Source organism: Papilio polytes, unplaced genomic scaffold (genome assembly GCF_000836215.1).
Source record: "Papilio polytes unplaced genomic scaffold, Ppol_1.0 DF822733.1, whole genome shotgun sequence".
Classification (NCBI taxonomy): Eukaryota; Metazoa; Arthropoda; class Insecta; order Lepidoptera; family Papilionidae; genus Papilio; species Papilio polytes.
In genome coordinates, this window is record NW_013526471.1 from 903,222 (window position 1) to 922,743 (window position 19,522).

General features: G+C 33.7%; 3 protein-coding genes across 4 annotated transcripts; all 3 read right to left on the bottom strand.

Moving 5' to 3' along the window:
* Positions 1-294: 294 nt before the first annotated feature.
* Positions 295-9,872, bottom strand: LOC106105702 (cholecystokinin receptor-like). Of its 2 annotated transcripts, none has more exons than XM_013286128.1 (12): positions 9,523-9,872; positions 6,769-7,025; positions 6,278-6,392; positions 5,020-5,220; positions 4,507-4,689; positions 4,271-4,386; positions 3,447-3,569; positions 2,419-2,490; positions 1,853-2,025; positions 1,460-1,566; positions 1,012-1,149; positions 295-535 (listed from the first exon to the last, which is right to left on the bottom strand). In XM_013286128.1, the coding sequence occupies exons 2-11, from the start codon at positions 7,018-7,020 to the stop codon at positions 1,115-1,117; spliced, it is 1,377 nt and encodes a 458-aa protein (XP_013141582.1). In that variant the 5' UTR covers positions 7,021-7,025; positions 9,523-9,872; the 3' UTR covers positions 295-535; positions 1,012-1,114. The 2 variants fall into 2 exon arrangements, with proteins under 2 accessions (XP_013141582.1, XP_013141583.1); XM_013286129.1 differs by having other exon boundaries at positions 1,460-1,574.
* Positions 9,873-10,588: 716 nt separating this feature from the next.
* Positions 10,589-12,265, bottom strand: LOC106105654 (sucrose-6-phosphate hydrolase-like). Its single transcript, XM_013286078.1, has one exon. The coding sequence runs from the start codon at positions 12,056-12,058 to the stop codon at positions 10,589-10,591; it is 1,470 nt and encodes a 489-aa protein (XP_013141532.1). The 5' UTR covers positions 12,059-12,265.
* Positions 12,266-14,802: 2,537 nt separating this feature from the next.
* On the bottom strand, positions 14,803-18,421 carry LOC106105782 (sucrose-6-phosphate hydrolase-like). Its single transcript, XM_013286220.1, has 3 exons — positions 17,804-18,421; positions 16,971-17,024; positions 14,803-16,266 (listed from the first exon to the last, which is right to left on the bottom strand). Exons 1-3 carry the CDS (start codon positions 17,983-17,985, stop codon positions 14,841-14,843), a joined length of 1,662 nt encoding a protein of 553 aa, XP_013141674.1. The 5' UTR covers positions 17,986-18,421; the 3' UTR covers positions 14,803-14,840.
* Between the last annotated feature and the right edge of the window lie 1,101 nt (positions 18,422-19,522).

Sequence of the window (19,522 nt, forward strand, 5' to 3'; positions counted from 1 at the left end):
GAATATTTATATATGAAAAAAGCTACACGGAATATAAATAAATTTTTAAAAACGCATCATAGACATAGTACGTAACTATTTTTACATGTAGAAATATACATATACATTTAGGTTTACAAATATGCTAAAGCTTCCATCACTTATTTGAACATAATAAATAAACACAAATTTACATAAATTTTGTAGATATTTAATAACAATTAGATCCTTATTTTTATAATAGTTTTTTTTTAGATATAATTCGTTTTCACTTGCTAATTACAAATAGCTATAATAATAATAAATAAAATACAATTAAAAAACATCTTAATATCACTACACTTAAGTTACCTTTTGAGCACTTCGTATAATCACTATTTAGAGTATAAATTCACGAAGCGGGATGGAAATGTTCACTTCACAAAATTCACTTAACTCTCAGTTTTAAACTTTACTCATATAGTGGGTGTGCGGGCACATTGGCCTTGGACTGAGCGGTTCTGGGCCAAGTTATACGATACAGGAATTGGCTGCCTTCTTCTCCTGTCTCTATTACCTGACGTGAAAGGATTAAAAGATTTATCAAAATTTACGTCATACCGATATAAGGAAGTTCTAGCTTTTAAGAAATATCTCTCCATATAACAAAACACTTTATGTGTATTAAATTATTTAATAATAATAAATGAATTTTTATTATCTGATTTCTATTAAGACAAGTTAATTTATGTTGCTCTCAAAAACATTGAATTAAGTATAATAATTACATATCAAATCACACTTTAGTTAAATTTCGCTAACTTAAAAATTTAACTTTGTTATTGAAGTAATGCGATGCATACATACGTCAACAAGATGTTATTATAGTGAAGGTAAATAACGAATATTTGCAACACAGTTGCGAGAATATATTTGGTGATTTACTGAGATTACTTAAATTGTACTGTACAAAAAGTATGCAGATGTTGTCGAATACGTTACGAAAATCCCATGAATTTTCGTGATAACTCCTCTATTAAGAGGGATACGCACTTGAGTGACAGGACGCGAGATGACGGGCGCGGGTAGTGCGGGATGCGCGGGGAGGCCGCCGCTGCCCAGAGCCGTGCTGTGCGAACCGCTGTGTGAGCCGCTGCTAAACACACTCCTCTCCTTCCAGTCCATCCAGCTCTACACAATAAAACATAATATAGTAAACATTAGTAGTTTTTCGTTAATTTAATAATATTTCCTTTAACCATCACAACTAAGCTTTAGGCTTGTGCTAATGGTTCATGACAATAATCGAACGGAGGGATTCGAAACCTCGATCGCAAGATCGGTAATCCGTACCACAAAGCATTAGGCTATTGTCGTTATACATTAACGTCGTAACAAATGAATATTTTTTCAGAACGGACACAAACCTACTAATTAAATTCAAAGTTGGACGGTATTATACCCTATATATTGTAGTACTTTTAATACAAAAGTATAGTACCTGTGCGTCCAGTATGGCTGCCCCTTACAACGCATGCAGTAGCGTCCTGACTGGACGGCGGCGGCGTAACCTGCTTACCAGATTCCGACTTGTCTGGGAAACACCGCCTGCAATACTTATTTCATTTTGAAAGCTGGAGTATACCATCCAGAGAGATTCAAATGTAAAATTATAGAGCGGACATACTGGATATCTTATTAATATTATAAATGCGAAAGTGTAGATGATTCAATGGATTTTTGTTAGAGTTTGTAATTTATTTAGATATACCATTAAAAAAATTGAAAGACTGCTGCCACAAAATTAGTCATGTGGAAAATTTGTAGCTATGAAAGAGCTATAAAAAACATAAGTGGAAAATACATATTCGATACATCTATATAACAAACTTACTTAAACAATCTGCAACTTTTCAACAAGTTGATAAACGCCTGTCTAAATTTTCTATTCATGAAGCAATACGTAATCGGGTTGCAGCAGGATGAGCAGTACGCCAGAAGTTGTAGCGATACGATACCCTTCGATCCAACGTATTTGTACAATTCGTCAGGATAGAACAAATAGATCTGGAACGATCATTTCAATGTTTACAAGGAAATGTATCTGTTCAAATAGTATTGCCCTTTATTTGGCATTCAATAAAAAGAAAATCTTACAAAGTATTTACGTAGACAGTCAAGAAATCAAGTTCTTACTATGACAGATAAGGGAATCAATAAAGGGTTTACAACTATATTGAAATTTTACTGTGTAGTATAAAAAGAAAATCTGACAACCGTAAGCATTAAAAAACCTAAAAGCTGTTTATATCTAGCATATGTTTACTGTTTACATTTTACGATAGACCTTGATACAAACATCAGGGGTGTCACAAATTGTAAACAACTTTCTAGAAACTTTATTGAACGTAATTAAAGTAAAGCTTTTAGATGTCTTTTTTGTCGAAAAGTTTTACTTACCGTATTTATAACATGCAATGGAGTCCAGCAGACGAAAAATTCTAGGATAATAACAAACAGCATTCGGATAACCTGCAAGAAAACATTGTGATAATATTCTAAATTATTTTAAATTATATCGGGTCTGTCCCACCAAATTGCAAATTGTCTGATAACAATCTAACGTGTAAAATGCATGATAGAAATATCGGATTTTGTTCCCTTATCTGGCAGCAACGTCATTGTTAAACTATATGAGCCTCTTCAACCAGTGGTGGGACAGGCCCTTACTATTTATAAATTATATTAAAAGCGTGGAAGTAGGTCACGCGATGCTATACAATTTCCGCGAGCAGCTAGTGACAAATTTGAGGTGATATTTTAAAAAGAAATCTGCGCTGCAAATAGATTCCAAAAACAAATAGAGGAAGCATAGTCGATCCTTCATTTGAGACATTTTTCACATGATCCACTAACGCTATTTATTGATAGGTCCTCAAAACAGATGTCACAATAGTTAATAGTATTTAAATTAATTGCCAATAGTTGTCATTAAATAAAATTTAAATGGTTAAGGTGCATAGACATGAAGTGGCGTACCAAACTTAACAACTAACATAGTACCTTGCAAAGAAGTTACCGGTGAAAAAAAGTTATTCCCTATGTCTAGTCTGTATATTTATTAAATTTCTTTGGCGCACTGCAAGTGAAACTAAAGTGGATCGTTTACCGCGGGGATCCGCTAGGCGCGATTGGAACCGGAATATCGTACAAGTATTACCGCACGGTTAAATACTTGTACTGTCATTTTATATGTTAAGAAATCATGCATGAAAATTCTTGAGAAAGGAAATTATCATCACGAGTTTATTTATTACGCTAACTGAAGAGAAGTGGCTGAAAAACAGCTTGACACTGGATTTCAACCATTATGAATTTAGCTGAGCCTCCTCCTTTTTGCCATCTCTTACAAATATTCATATACGTTTTTTATTACACTGTATTTTATTACGACAGCAAAAACGTTATTTATTTATTTTAATCATTACCTTACGCTTAGCTTCAATACTTTTATCAATGTGTGTTGAACGCACCACATGTCGAAATTCAATGTCAGTATGCATGCAATACGTTTCCTTCTTGTCCGCATCGACTTCGTAGTTTTCCTGTTGCTATAATAAATGTAAATCAGAGACATGTGAATCTTTTTAATTACGTATAACCTAGAAAAAATCATGAACCTGAATATCATTCCATTTATTCCACTATATCAACTACCTATCAAAGTGTTACTTTGTTTCGTTAGTAATCCCCATATTACCTTTACAAGTGGCTGCATAACAAGGAGAGCGTATTTTATTGCTTGTTTCAAATAAAGGAAATTTTTCCTTATTCAAAAAATTCTTTTCATAATCTGCATCAAAAGTAGCATTTTTCTGAATTGATAGCTAAGATGAAGACCTTTTATGATGTTGACTTAATAAAATAAAGTACAGTCGGGAGATTCTGCGGTGTTCTATATTTGAAATTGCCTTGTTCCTTTTAACAAGATGAACCCCGCCTCAAATATCCAACAAGATAGCAGTCTGTTGCGCAAAGACGGATGTAAAAGCAATTACCCGCGTACTACTGACCGACCTTTTTTCGAACAGACACATTGAATAGCTGCCTTCTATTGTTTTTTTTCTCACGTTGCCGTCTTTTTACGGTCGGGCACAACCAGATTTCCCGACTGTATATATCCCACGGATTCTAGATAGCAAGACCAAGGTGTAACCCACTGCGCCGACGTTATAGTCTTATTTAAGAGCATTTATAAATAATAACATATTATTAAAGATATTTACAGTTTAATTAAATCGTTCTAACTTACCTTGGTTACACTCTTCGATCCCCAAGTGTCCCTGTAGCAAACATCCCTCTCCTTGCTCTTCAAAGTTGGCGTCCGTGAGCCTAAATGATTGCTTTTGCAAGATTCCTCTCTAGTAACTAAACATTTCTATTATTAATATCAATTTTAAAAAAGTTAATTTAATTTAATAGCTTAACATTTTATAAATTTTAGCAAGAATGTCCAATTTAAGAGTTATAAGAAAAAAATTGTCTTACGAGTTTTTTGCCAGTTGAAATTATGTTGAATCTCATGTCTCATGCCTCGCCACAGCTTCGTGACTATTAGACAATACGCGAACGACATTATAAAGAATGGGACCAGAAGTAACGCTGCATCCAAACCCAGATTAAAGGCCCTCTCCAACTCTAAGCTGGACCAAACCTCCCTACATTTGTACGCTAAAATTTTAAATTTATATATGAATATAAAAGAACAATCAATCACAAACATTTTATCAAACGCATAAAAGTACATTAAAAAGAAAACTATACTCTACGTTTCACGTTATGGAATAATAATGACCCTTTCAACAGCATCGAAAAAGTTGCTAATATTTGATAAGATGCTTAAAACAAACAACAGAACAAACTCTATTCATTATTAAGCTAATAAAACCAAACATAAGCCAAGAATAAGTTAATTAAATCAAGTTGTGTTTTACCTGAAATGTAATCGTTAAAGTCAAATATTAATTTCATTGTTTATTACATTTGTTTAAATATTCTTACCATTTCCTCTCATAGGTTGTAACGTTGAGACAATTAATATCGGCGCATTTAGAACAAGAGATAGAATCCAAACCATACCGATCATTTTGTATGCGTGGCATTGTGTCTGCCATTTCCTAGATTTCAACGGCCGGCATATTGCAAAATATCTCTCCAGAGATATAGCTACTAGAGTCCATACATCCACCGATACTGATACAGCTAAAAAATTAAATATAGTGTAACATAGCTTTACAGAAGTAGTCCGGAATAATATTTTATGCATGAATAGTTTCATTCGCACTGTTCTATACCACGAAGATCACCCACCCACCACACAGAAGATCGTTTCAGTCCCTTTCCTGTCCACTATTTTAGAACAAAAAGCACGGTAAGACGAAGTGGAAGGAAACTATACAAAAGAAGTGTGAATTTTCTGTGCGTCTTTTGTCTTTTTTTTATATAACATAAGGTGGCAAACGAGCAAGCAACTGCAGATGCGTTGCCTACCCTTATACGACGGAGGAGGAGACGCACATAAAGAGGATATTTCCCCTTCCTATGCATCTCCTCCACCGTCAAATCCACTTCCTCTTCCCAACCTCTCCTTATAAGAAAAGGGTGGTAAAGAGAAAGGGACTTAAATTAGGCCTCCGGCACCACACTCATCAGACGAAACACGGCATTGGTTCCATTTCACGCCTGTCTTCTGTGTGGTCGTGGTATTACACCGGGCGTGCCGGCCCATTCGTGCTAAGATGTTAAATCGGGCACTACCACTGTTAAAAAAACTACTGCTACGTTTAAACTGTCTTTTAAACGTAGCATTGCAACTAACTAATTTTAATGGGCAACGGTCGCTTTGATTTTTAGGTAATTGTTGAGGTCCCTCGTTAGTATAATATAAAAAAAAACACAATAGAAGAGATGTATAGACTGTGACAAATTACAACGTTACGAGTTGAACCTAGAGTGGAATAGAGAAATGATAAATCCATTGGTAGAATTTATCTTTAAATCTTATACCGTAACTTATAAAAAGCATACAACGTTAAACTTGTTAACAACGCGAAAATAAATTTTAACATGAGCGTTATATAAAATAAGGTATCAGTGCTAGTCTAAAATTAACTACAAAAATCATTACAGCGAGAAGCATTCCCGTTTTGAATTCATATACGAGTGGACCGCAGTATTGATTAAATTCCGTATTGATGGTCCTACCAACACCAGTCTCGGTTAGCCAGAAACATGTATGTTAAATGTAAAATTATCTTACCTTGCAAATAAGGAATCAGTTTGCACAAAATCCCTCCGAATAGAAACCGTCTATATATTTGTCCAACTAACGTGAAAGGTAAACAAAACACGCCGAGCAAAAAATCTGAAATCGCCTAAAACATAACAGTCGTATTAAGCAATGTTTTATGGACAAAATCCAAATATAAATTCGAATTGTTAGATATTTTTGTTTATGATGCATATTGTATGGAAAGTAATCAATCTCTAAAGTAACAGCATACATTTTAAAAGAGTTTAAAAACATCAAGGATATATCGACGTTGTCATCCGTATAGTTTATGTTATATCATGTGTTTTAGTTCTTAATATATTAACAAACTGCCGCACTCAAAGTCATTATGTGATCGCTAAAGTATAATTTGGTATTATTTTTATACCATTTCTACACTTAATCATTAAATATTATGGCAACTCTACTGTAGTTTGAGTTATATTATTTATTGAACAGAATGTTTGAAGTAAACTTACCAAATTTAATAAATATACATTAGTGACAGTTCTCATTCGTCGATTGCTCGCTAACGTTGTAATAACAAGACAATTCCCAGATATCGAAAGCATGAAGATGATGAAGTACGGCGGGAGAACAAACCGCCATTCGTACGCGTTGCTGACAACGGTCGTGTTGCGAACCGATACCATCGTTGTCGCGCTAGACGGATTCCTCGACAGTAATAATGAGCTGACATTGTAAGTCAGCGTCAGATTGGTCTCCTCCATGTTTGCTATAATAAAATAGTTATTGTCCATTCAATTAAGGTACTTAATTCACTAGAAGAACGAAGTTGGAAGTCAATGTAGCAGCCGAGGGAGACTGGCGCCTGACAGTAACCTTGGAAAGTCTGACTTGACGGGATTAAAAAGCAATTTGTAGTTGTCCAACAAACTGGGATATCTTACTTCTCAACAATGTTGAAATTGTTTCCTACATAAACGTACAGTTCTTGTCATAAAAGAACAGAAACATTGACACAAAAATAACATCCGATATTGGTTTTGTTTAAGTACATTATTACAAGAAAGATCTTTGTTCGATGTATTGTATTTACTTAGTATACTCAAAGTGTATTTGAAACTATTTATGCCCGTGACTCCGTCTGCGTGTAATTAAAAACTAAGTAGTACATGTGTTCTTCCAGAGTATGCTCTATATTTACGCTAAATTTAATTGAGACCCATTACGCCACAATCTCTAACAAACAATCATCCATTCATTAAAGCTTTTGCATTGACAATATTAGTAAGATATTATATAGGTTGGCGACAGGAAGGCGGCCGGATGTAAAAATAACGTAAAACATTCAGGTTTATAATATCTTGTGGGCCGACTTTACATGAGTGGCCAGGACAGGGCGACTACAAAATATATAGAAATTCCCTTTTGATCTTTTCGTCCCTTAAAATATACACTTAAATATTAATTATCTGTCAAGTATATGTCGTTCGTGTATTAAAAAGTCAAATTAAAAAAAAAATCTTCTTGCGACATAAAAATTATTTTATTCTTCATTAATACTTTCATTCTTAAACCTTGGCTATTTATTACATTACCTATCAAGAAACATAACATAACAAGAAACATAAACTTTTAAGGGTTTTTTTTAAAGAACCTTTTTATTATCTACTAATTTTCGGAGTTAAAAAAGCAAATGCAAATATCCTATATGTTCTTCCAGACTATCCTCTACATCTATGCCAAATTTCATCGAAATCCGTTCAGCCGTTTAGGCTACAAACTCTAACAAACATCCATCCATCCATCTAAACTTTCGCATTTATGTTAGTAAGGTGGAGACATGTCCAAATATTCCTAAGAATTTTAAACTCTGTGGGAATTATCGTAGCTTCGTATTAGTGGAAAATGATATTCAGCTCGATCATACATACATAATGACCAAATGTAACTGACAATTAAACGAAATGTACAGCCAGTGATACCATAAGTTCCTCGAAACAAAGTTCACCTTCAAAGGCTATTGTAACAATTCCGGATATTGAAACAACGTCCGTCATGTCGTACCAACAATGTTAGCCTAGAATTTACCTTTGGGATATCACTCATGTGTAAATGTACTCAATGGTAGTAACCAATAGTAGTTCAAAACGGATATAAGTAATAGAACAACAGAGATTACTCGAATCGTCGGACGTACTGAGAGCAATAAATGAACAACATAGTACGAAGTACTAAGGATCAATAATAATTTGAGATCGATTTAGAAATCATTTTCATGACTTTCTTTGTAGCTGAGTACAAAAAATATTCATCCTCAAAACAATCATACTGATCATACTAATATTATAAATGCGAATGTTTAGATGGTTTGTAGCCTAAACGCCTGAACGGTTTGATGAAATTCGGTATAGATGTACAGGATAGTCTGGAAGAACACATTGGCTACTCTCTTTTGTTTCTTTTAATATCTCGCGGACGGAGTCGCGGACGAGAGCTACTAGATAATAATTTTATTGCTCTTATGATCTTTTTATTTATTAATTAGAACTAAATTTAAACACTGGATTTTAAATGTAAACTTTATTTAAAATGCGGGCAACACAGCTGTAGTTTCTCTGATATTGCGAATGTCCATGGTTGTCTTTGATCACCTTGGCGTTCCCTTAGTTCGTTTACTCCTTTGTCTTATCTCTATGCTATTATTGTAAAGAGAAAATATTGGTATTTTCGCATGTATTGAAATAACTCAAAAACTACTGAGACGATAATAAAATTCTTTCACCATTAAAAAGCTACACCTTCACTGAGTGACATAGGCCATATCTTTTACTTTTTTTTTAATTTCACGCGGACGAAATCGTGAGGAACTGATAGTAAAAAATAATCTCATTTCAAATAACATATGTATATAATAATCGCTAGTCAAAACTTTTAACATATTTTAAAAAAAATAACAAAGTACCTCTTATAAGTTATTTATGCTAATTTATTAGTCTTAAATAAAATAAAATTTTACTAAGAATACGAAAGTTTAGATGGATTAGTGTTTGTTAAAAGGTATCTTCTATACGCCTGAACAGATTTCCACGAAAGTTGGAGAGCATAGTCTAGAGAACACAGGCTACTTAACCATTATTTTAATTTCACGCAGACAGAGTCGCAATCGACAACTAGGAAATAAATAAAGTTGTATAATAATCACTAATTAACTTTACATTAACGTATTTGTAACTTAAACTTAATTATGTATAGTTTTCTAAACTTACCTTTTGGTTATATTAAGTTTTCACAAATTGTATTTAAGTTACAATGAATATGAACCATAATTCCACTGTCGTATAGACTGCTTACACTAAATACACGATTAAATTCATTAGATTAATAAACTTTAAATTGATAATAGTTATTCACTCACAACACTATATTTACAACTACGAGAAAGTAAAAAAATCACACTAATTTAACACTACACTTAATATAAACATTATTTTGAAAACATTACTTTACCACGAATTTTTGTTTATTATACTTAACTTTGAAACAACGGTCGCGAGAACGGAACTTGGACAGATTTCGAACAACACTGAACTTGTGCGCTTTTACGGAAAGCGTCGGGACCGAGTGAGATTTTAAACGACTGTGACCAAACTAATACGTCTCGGACCAAACGCATGCGCAAAATGAAATATAGCTTTATACATGTAAATATTTACTTCAACAAAATGATAAAACATTTGAAATCAATCTGTTTTTTAGATTCAAAGTCAAATATAACTTGAATCGATATTGCATGAAAAAAGCAAATTTATTAATAATTGTTTTATTATAAGGACATTGTCCAGTGGTAAAAATTTATTTTGATGATGATTGTGATGATGAAATAAAAATAAGCTGTTTGAGTGTATAACGAATACAACGAGGACCATTGTAGTGAGATAAATTGTCATACCAGTTGTCAAAAAAAATTCTAGAAGTGTTAATATAATAAAAATTTAATAAGTACACTGCGTCCACGGTCTCTACTCTTGTAATCAAGGTAAAATCTCATTGCGTTCTTCGTTGTATCCTTTAACATACCCCGATCATGTCTTACTCTTCTAATCCCCTATTAATTCCAAGTATACTTTCCTCTAATCTTAAAGATATTCTGCAATACAAATCAAAATTGCTAATAATTGCTTTACGATAAAAAGTCTACATTATCTTGTTGCTAATAAAATGCGCCACTAACTTAAGCTACTTTGAAGGGAAAATGAAATAAAACCATGATTTGATTTGCTTTGAATAATATATTTTATTTTACATTTTAGAAAGAAATAAATCTGTGACGGATTAATCTTCTGATTCTATTTTATAAGTAGCATCTATTGAACGTTGCAGGTCAATGACAGATATTGACTCGACGTCATTTGATTCACCTATCCGTACCTTTATTGGTCCCACAGGGAAAAATCTGCTAGAAAATGTGACTTCACCATTACCGAAGAATAATTCGATCGAACTTGCATCAATATATGCTTTCAAATGTAATTTATCAGTAGGTCTCCATTTAGCACGACGAACGCCATCTTTGCCTCCGCGATCTAACGTCACTATACCTCGCTTGTAGTTGTAGCTGATTAAAACGTTGCTGGATTCATTTGTAGATTGGATCCATATTTCTAAATCTTTGTTTGCCGATGATTTGATATGGATTTCTCCACTTTTGTCTCTGAGATTAATTTCAGCACCTGCTCGTCCCTTCCCAATGAATCTTGTTCGTCCTCTGATTGATGCTATTTCTTTTACGGGTCTCTGAATTAGGCGATTATATTTGTCTAGTGATAACTCTCTAGGAATTGTCATTTGACCGGTAAAACCGTCCTCAGCTTCCGCATAGTTCTGATCCCACATATCCATCCAAGCAATTACTATTCTACGTTTTGATTTGTCCAGAATAGTTTGCGTAGCATATAAATCGTGGCCGTAATCCAATTCAATAAATTCAGTTTTAGGAGTAAACATATTAGTCTTGTAATCGAAATCTCCGACAATATATCCAGTTTGATATAAATTCCTGTATTTATATCCTGATGGAGGTATTCCTTGTGGTGAAAATAAAAGAACGAAACGACCGTTCAGTTCAAAGAAATCTGGACATTCCCACATATATCCCAAAGATCCATCAGATTCATCCAAAATTGAGGCGAAGTCCCATTGGATTTTATCTTTAGAAGTATATAGAAGAGCTCGCCCTAGTGTACTATTAGTCTCTTCATCTTGGAAAGAGTTTCCTATCACCATATAATATGTGTTTCTATACTTCCAAACTTTGGGATCTCGAAAGTCTGGCTGATAATTACTTCCATTAATTATTGGATTAATCTTTTCTTTCGTAACATCTACTCCATTAGTGCTAATTGCGAGTACTTGGTGTTGTTGGTGATCAGGATATTGACCGGGTTTGTTCACATTGCCGGTATAGTAAAGATAAAGTTTATCATTCTCAACTAAAGCACTTCCGGAAAATACGCCACCCTTATCATACCACTGATCTGGGTACATTGCGATAGGTAAATGTTCCCAGCGGAAAAAGTCTTTACTTTTAGCATGGCCCCAGTGCGCTATGCCAGGTACAAGACTGCTATTCGGGTTGAATTGATAAAATAGGTGGTATTCATTTTTAAACTCACTGAAGCCATTAGGATCGTTCATCCATCCATACGGCGGGGCCAAGTGGTAGCGTGGATAATATCTGTCATCGACAACCGCAGTAGCTCTGTAACAAAAGAGAATAAACAGGAAAACCGTAATTGCTAACATTGTCACGCTGAAGTCGATCAGCAAACGGTTAGAATTTGCAACAGATTACTTCAGCTCGAGTAGCCTTTTTATATAGTGTCAATGTCATGTCTCTGTCTAATTGTTATTTGAACGCGATTTTGTTCTCTGCAACGGTGTTTTAAAGTATAATGGAATAATTTTGTCATGCAAACTATTGTTTCTTATTGTAATTTAAATTGAATATACTGGAGACTTAGACTCTATACAAATATGGCAATTTCCTGTAATACAGAAAAGGACTGTGATGCCGTATGATATTGCTTTAGAAAATATCATGCTCATCTGTTTTAAATAAAATATTGTTCAATTATTTATGTTGGTAAAAGTAAGATGATAACTTGTTCTAATAATTAAACTTTGTAGATCTTCCGTCTTTCTAAAACTTCTCGGTTAATGTGATAATTAATTTCTTTGTTTTATACTACCTGTTGCTCGCGACTTCGCCCGCGTGACTTGAGATAAAAGTGAAAATATATGTTACTCATGGTCAAGGGTTCGAATCCCACCTTTCGACTATTGTCGTGAACCATATTAGTAAATTAACAAAAATCCACCAACCTTTTCATAAAAAAAATATATTACAAGGACACAGTCCAGTAGTAACAAGTTATTCGATGATGAATAAAAATATGCCGTGAGGGTCTATCACTAAAATATTGCGTGACATTTGCAAGAAGTCATTAACGTAATTTTGATATTTGTTGCTGCTCTAATACAAATTTTGCTGCCGTTACGAAAATGTGTTCACGAATATTTGTATTAATGAATAATCTCTCGGATACTGAGATAATGAAACATTATGTCGTTACGATACGTAACGTTACGCGTAAGCCTAAAAGTAGGTAATTATTATCATACATTATTTGTCCATATTTCTGGTTTATTTACTTTATTAGCATATTAATTTATTATTTTTATTGAAAAAAGGAGTTACCAATATGTTTTATCACCAGTTTTATCTATACTATTATAACAAAGCATGAACACACACTTTTTTGTTGCCTAAGATGTCAGCAATTACAGTATTATTTTGAATAATATGTTTTTTTAATAAAAAGGTCTACACTTACGTCACGGTTTAGGCTATATATTTTGATGTCGTTAAACTTAAGAGGTAAATATTTTGGATAAAAACCCTAATGTGGGAAAGAGACCATAAGTTGCTGCCAACATCAAGGAAGCAAGGTTGACATCATGTCATGTCATTTTGACTTTGAAATTTGACAAATGTAAACAGTAAAATAAAATTTTCATAATTTCATGCGGATGAAGCCGCACGGGAACAGCTAGTATAGTATAATTTTACGGACTCTAACTTCTATCTCTAACAATAACGCAATTAGACAAAGCGCTCCTATCCCTTTTGTGTACTTCATCACGAATGCTTATCTTGTTGAATATTATGTACTAGCTGTTGCCCGCTTCTTCGTCCGCGTGCAATTTAAAAAGTACAAAATTTACGTTCTCCCCTTATTTAAACCTTTACACAGTAACAAAAATCTCTATGCAAGATTCCATATTTCTAAGCCCGGTAATTTGTGAGCTGATTTTTCGGTTATCCTTATTGTGTTTGTTCGTGATATCTTCTAAACTATTTATCCATTTTAAATACTGTAAGGATAATTTTATTCTACAATAATTTCTCTTGATAACAAACGCATTTATTTGGATAAGGATTGATACTGAAACCAATAAAACAACGACGCAAATAGCATGCGCTTTTTTAATTCATTTTTAAACAAAAAAGTGATTATTGTAAGAAAACTGTTACAAATAGATATATGCTTTAACAGACTTTTCTGTATAACTTTATGAGTTCTACAATTCCTTATTACATCACTTTTATATACCCCCAACGGTTTAGGCAGCGTAAGCCGAGAAAAGTTAAAATTTATTAATTTTTAACGGGGGGGGTCCAGAAATACGCTCTGTATTAATAGTTCCCAAACATAAGTTATGACAAAATAGTACAATACAAACAACAATACATTTACGCTTGTTACTGCCACTTCCATCTTTTGAATGCAGTATTAATTTTTGTTCTCTCTAGCGGCTTATAACATTTCCGCGTGCTTTCCTACCTTTCCGTCGAAGTCCCTTCCGAACAAGAACATTTTATATTTGTTTTACCTCTTCTTGCTTCGGCAGAGTCAGCATGTTAATGCAAAGTTTAATGAGAAGCTTGCAGTAAAAGTCTACTGTCTTTCAACGCTTATGAATATTTAATCGTAACGTTTATTCTATGTAGAATTATCGTATAGAAATACTTAGGACATTAAAAACACATTAACATAATTTCACCACAAAGCTAAAGTAATAAAGCGAATTTCAAGGACCACTGAGGTATAAACTCTCATACCAGTTGTCTAAAAATATTTCAAGAAGTGCTAATAGAATAAAAGTATATTAAGTACACTGCGTACACGGTCTCTACTCTTGTAGTTATCTACGTTAAATCTCGTTGCGTTCTTCGTGATGTATCCTTCATCCCTTAATAACCACGATCACGTCTCACTCTTCTAATTCTGCATCAATGCCAAATATAGTTTGCTCTAATCTTAAAGATAATCTGCAATACAAATCTAAACTGCTAATAATTTTTTTACAATAAAAAGTCTACATTATTATCTCGTTGCTAATAAAATGCCCCGCTAACTTAAGCTGCTTTGAAGGGAAAAACAAAATAAAACCATAATTTAATTTGCTTTGAATATATATTTTATTTTACATTTTAGACAAGACCTACATATTGTGTGATGGATTAATCTTCTGATTCTATTTTATAACTGGCATCTATTGAACGTTGCAGGTCAGTGACAGATATTGACTCGACGTCATTTGATTCACCTATCCGTACCTTTATTGGTCCCGCAGGGAAAAATCTGCTAGAAAATGTAACTTCACCATTACCGAAGAATAATTCGATCGAGCTTGCATCAATGTATGCTTTCAAATCTAATTGTTCACTAGGTCTCCATTTAGCACGACGAACGCCATCTTTTCCTCCGCGATCTAACGTGACTATACCTCTCTTGTAGTTATAGCTAATTAAAACGTTGCTGGATTCATTTGTAGATTGGATCCAAATATCTAAATCTTTGGTTCCCGATGATTTGATATGGATTTCTCCACTTTTATCTCTGAGTCTGATTTCAGCACCTGCTCGTCCCTTCCCAGAGAATCTCGTTCGTCCTCTGATTGATGCTATTTCTTTTACAGGTCTCTGAATTAGGCGATTATTGTTGTCTAGTGATAGCTCTCTAGGAATTGTCATTTGACCGGTAAAACCGTCCTCAGCTTCTGCATAGTTCTGATCCCACATATCCATCCAAGCAATTACTATTCTACGTCTTGCTTTGTCCAGAATTGTTTGCGTAGCATATAAATCGTGGCCGTAATCCAATTCAACAAATTCAGTTTTAGGAGTGAACATATTGGTCTGGTAATCGAAATCTCCAACAATATATCCAGTTTGATATAAATTCCTGTATTTATATCCTGATGGAGGTATTCCTTGAGGTGAAAATAAAAGAACGAACCGACCGTTCAGTTCAAAGAAATCTGGACATTCCCACATATATCCCAGAGATCCATCAGATTCAGCCAAAACTGAAGCGAAGTTCCATTTGACTTTATCTTTAGAAGTATATAGAAGAGCTCGACCTAGTATAGCATCGGTCTCTTCGTCTTGGAAAGAATTTCCTACCACCATATAATATGTGTTTCTATACTTCCAAACTTTAGGATCTCGAAAGTCTGGCTGATAATTACTTCCATTAATTATTGGATTAATCTTTTCTTTCTTAACATCTACTCCATTAGTGCTAATTGCGAGTACTTGGTGTTGTTGGTGATCAGGATATTGACCGGGTTTGTTCACATTGCCGGTATAGTAAAGATATAGTTTATCATTCTCAACTAAAGCACTTCCGGAAAATACGCCACCCTTATCGTACCACTGATCTGGATACATTGCGATAGGTAAATGTTCCCAGCGGAAAAAGTCTTTACTTTTAGCATGACCCCAATGTGCTATGCCAGGTACGAGACTGCTAGACGGATTGAATTGATAAAATAGGTGGTATTCATTTTTAAACTCACTGAAGCCATTAGGATCGTTCATCCATCCATACGGCGGGGCCAAGTGGTAGCGTGGATAATATCTGTCATCGACAACCGCGGTAGCTCTGTAACAAAACAGAATAAACAGGAAAACCTTAGTTGCTAACATTGTCACACTGCAGTCGCCAGCAGACGGATAAAATTTGCAACAGATTGTGTCAGTTTGCGATGCCTTTTTATATAGTCTCAATGTCATGTCTCTGTCTATTGTTAATTGGAAGCTATGTTGTTCTCTGCAATGGTGTTGTGTTTTAAAGTATAATGGAATAATTTTGTCATGTAAACTATTGTTTCTTATTGTAATTTAAATTGAATATAACTACTATAGACTTAGACTCTATACAACGATGGCAATTTCCTGTAAAACAGAAAAGGACTGTGATGCACAAATTGCTTTGTAATATTTTACAGAACATGATATTTCATACTTTTGTTTTTGAAATAAAATGTTCTTCATTTATTTACGTTGGCAAAAGTAAGACGATGACTTTATCAAAAAAATGAACTTAAAAGGAAACTTTGTAGATAATTAAATTTTACATTATGAATATGTTTGGTGTGTGTTACATATGGTAAGAAATACTTGTAGTGTTTTTCCAGAAGTTTCGAATATCGAACGAAGATACATTGTAATAAATGTATTGTTTTATTTATACATCTTAAATAAATAACGTTTCGCGGTGAAAACAGTTTGAAGTTTACCTAAGCGTAACTTTAACATCGAACAGTTAAGTTATTAGTCTATTGTATCCAAAATCAGTCAACAAACCTCTGGCGATCCTTTGTAGTTAGATTTTTATTAGCACAGCAAAATGTCCATGACCTAAAATAGAATTGGAAAAAAATTAATTCATATTTCATCAATATTGATATATTGCTTTTTGAGTAATTGAAAACAATTTTTATGTGATCTCTATTGGTTTTATACCGTAAAGTAAACAATAACGTAAACCAGGAAAGTAACAAAAATCAAATAAGCGGTATGGCTAAATTTTATTTCCATCTTAACGAAAACTTTAACTATAGCCTAGTCACGCGATGATCATTAAGAAAATTTAATCACGCAGACCTTAAGTTAAATAACGGGTAATATTATACAATGAAAACAATTTTGTGGATTGAGTAAACACAACAATCAAAGGGCCTGATCACATAACACGTTTCATTTACCTTTTACCTTAACCATTTTATACCAGGACTAAAGTCCGATGATTTTCATAGTATACGTCAGCGGAGGACAAAAGATGCACAAATCTCTTACAAATTTCGTCACTAACATTATGCTTTTTCGCATTCGTGCTGCCTCCTATTCAATGCACGAAATAACATACGTTGATGTTGACAACAACTTATGGTCTCTTTCCCACATTAGGGTTTTTATCCAAAATATTTACCCCTAAATTTAACTGCGTGAAAATATATAGCCTAAAGCGTGAAGTAAGTGAAGGACTTTTTAATTTAAAAATAACAATCAGCAGCGGCTAATGCAACAAAAATAAAACTGACAGATACCAACGCGAGAGGTGAACGACATTGGAGAGCGTAATTGTGACGTCATTCTTTCAAAAACATTAAAATGGGTGCTTATTAAATACAACTCACCTAAATGTTTGTGTTAATGACTTCATATTAAAATAACAAATGTACCAAGAATTATTAAAACAACCGATGCGAAGAAATTGCGTACCGTACTGTGTGATTTGGCTTTTGCTCGTCATAAACGCTTTATCGCGAGACTCAGCGGACGATGACACTGAGGCGAGGGTTGTCAAACTGTATGCCATCCTTGAAATCTAAAAGACTCTCTGTATTACTCCAAAATACTAAGACACTGTTTAACTAAACATTTATTTATGCTCTTTGATTATCTTTAACTATTGATCTTATGGCGCATTCAATTTTGAACTATTGTTCAACTGTTTACTCTTGCTTTGATTCCCATGCGCACTCTACTCGATTTATATTTGTGCAACTAAACTGTTGAATTGGCTGCAAAACAAACGACAATCGCACAACATTGTGCGATAGTTTAGTCAACGATGTGCTCCCGCTCTTTTAGATTGAGATCCCAGACCAGGATGACGACACCTAAATTCTAAAACCCTACTGTTATCTGATTAGATAGTACTCGTTTGTGATCTAACTGAATGGCCATTAGTTATCCTGTCCAATGGGGCAGTTACGGACTATCAAGGTGTGAAGTTGGTAAAAAACACACTTAAAATCACTGAATACTCCTGTGATAAAATACAAGCAAAATGTAAATTACATTTAAATTAATAAATGTGAAATTTATTTCATGTGCTTTAGCACAAAAATGTATTTATTAACTCGCTTGATTTACATTTCAGATGCTTGTAGTCGATGCATTCATATGTTTTTATCTACGTTGTAGGTACAAAGCCTAATTAGTTAACTTAAAGTGCGCTTGTGACAGTCGTCTACCCACTAACGAGCTTCGCATGTGTACAAACTATGATATATAAGTTTTGTAGATACTTAAGGCAATGTTCACATGAATACTCGCGCCGAAATATATTGTCATGTTCTAATTCTACTAACATGTTAGATATTGTGATAAATCTACGGCCGATATCTCTTCCAATGTTCCTATTCTCTTAATAATTCCGATCGTTAAACAATTTTAAAATAATCCAAATCACTCTTAAGCAATCCATGTTACAATTTAATGAACAGCAACACAAAATTGAATGCCTTTATCAGGTTTGAGAGGGTTACATCTTTGTCAGAACATCAACATTACCTGTATTTATGTTATATTATATGTTCTATGTTACATCAGAACTCCACGACCCCAAAATTTGTATAGGTTCTTCGTGTACACAATATGAGTATATATCACTGCAGTAATAATTCCCACTTATGACATGCTTAACATCACGATGAATATTTCAATTTCAATTATAAAAATATTATATTGAAATTTTCAAATTGCAAAGCATTCTCCGCGGAGTATTTCGAAAAGAATTTAATCTCAACTTTACTGTTGAAAATGTGTATTCATTTGTTTCAAATATGGCAAATTTCGAACATTTCACATCAGACAACATTTATGTTGTTTTAAATGTAATGGAATGTAATAATTAATCATTATTTTGCAAATAAAACCATTCATGCGTACCGAAGGGTCGCCGGGAAAATGTAACCCGCAACAAAAAGATTAAACTTTTGATTTATGCGGCCACCGATACCCTTTGCTAAGATTTGTATAGAATACAAATATAAAAGGGATTCCTTCCGACAAAATACTGACTAAGTTTGATGCTTCTTTGCACACTTTTTATTTCCCCTTAAGGAATC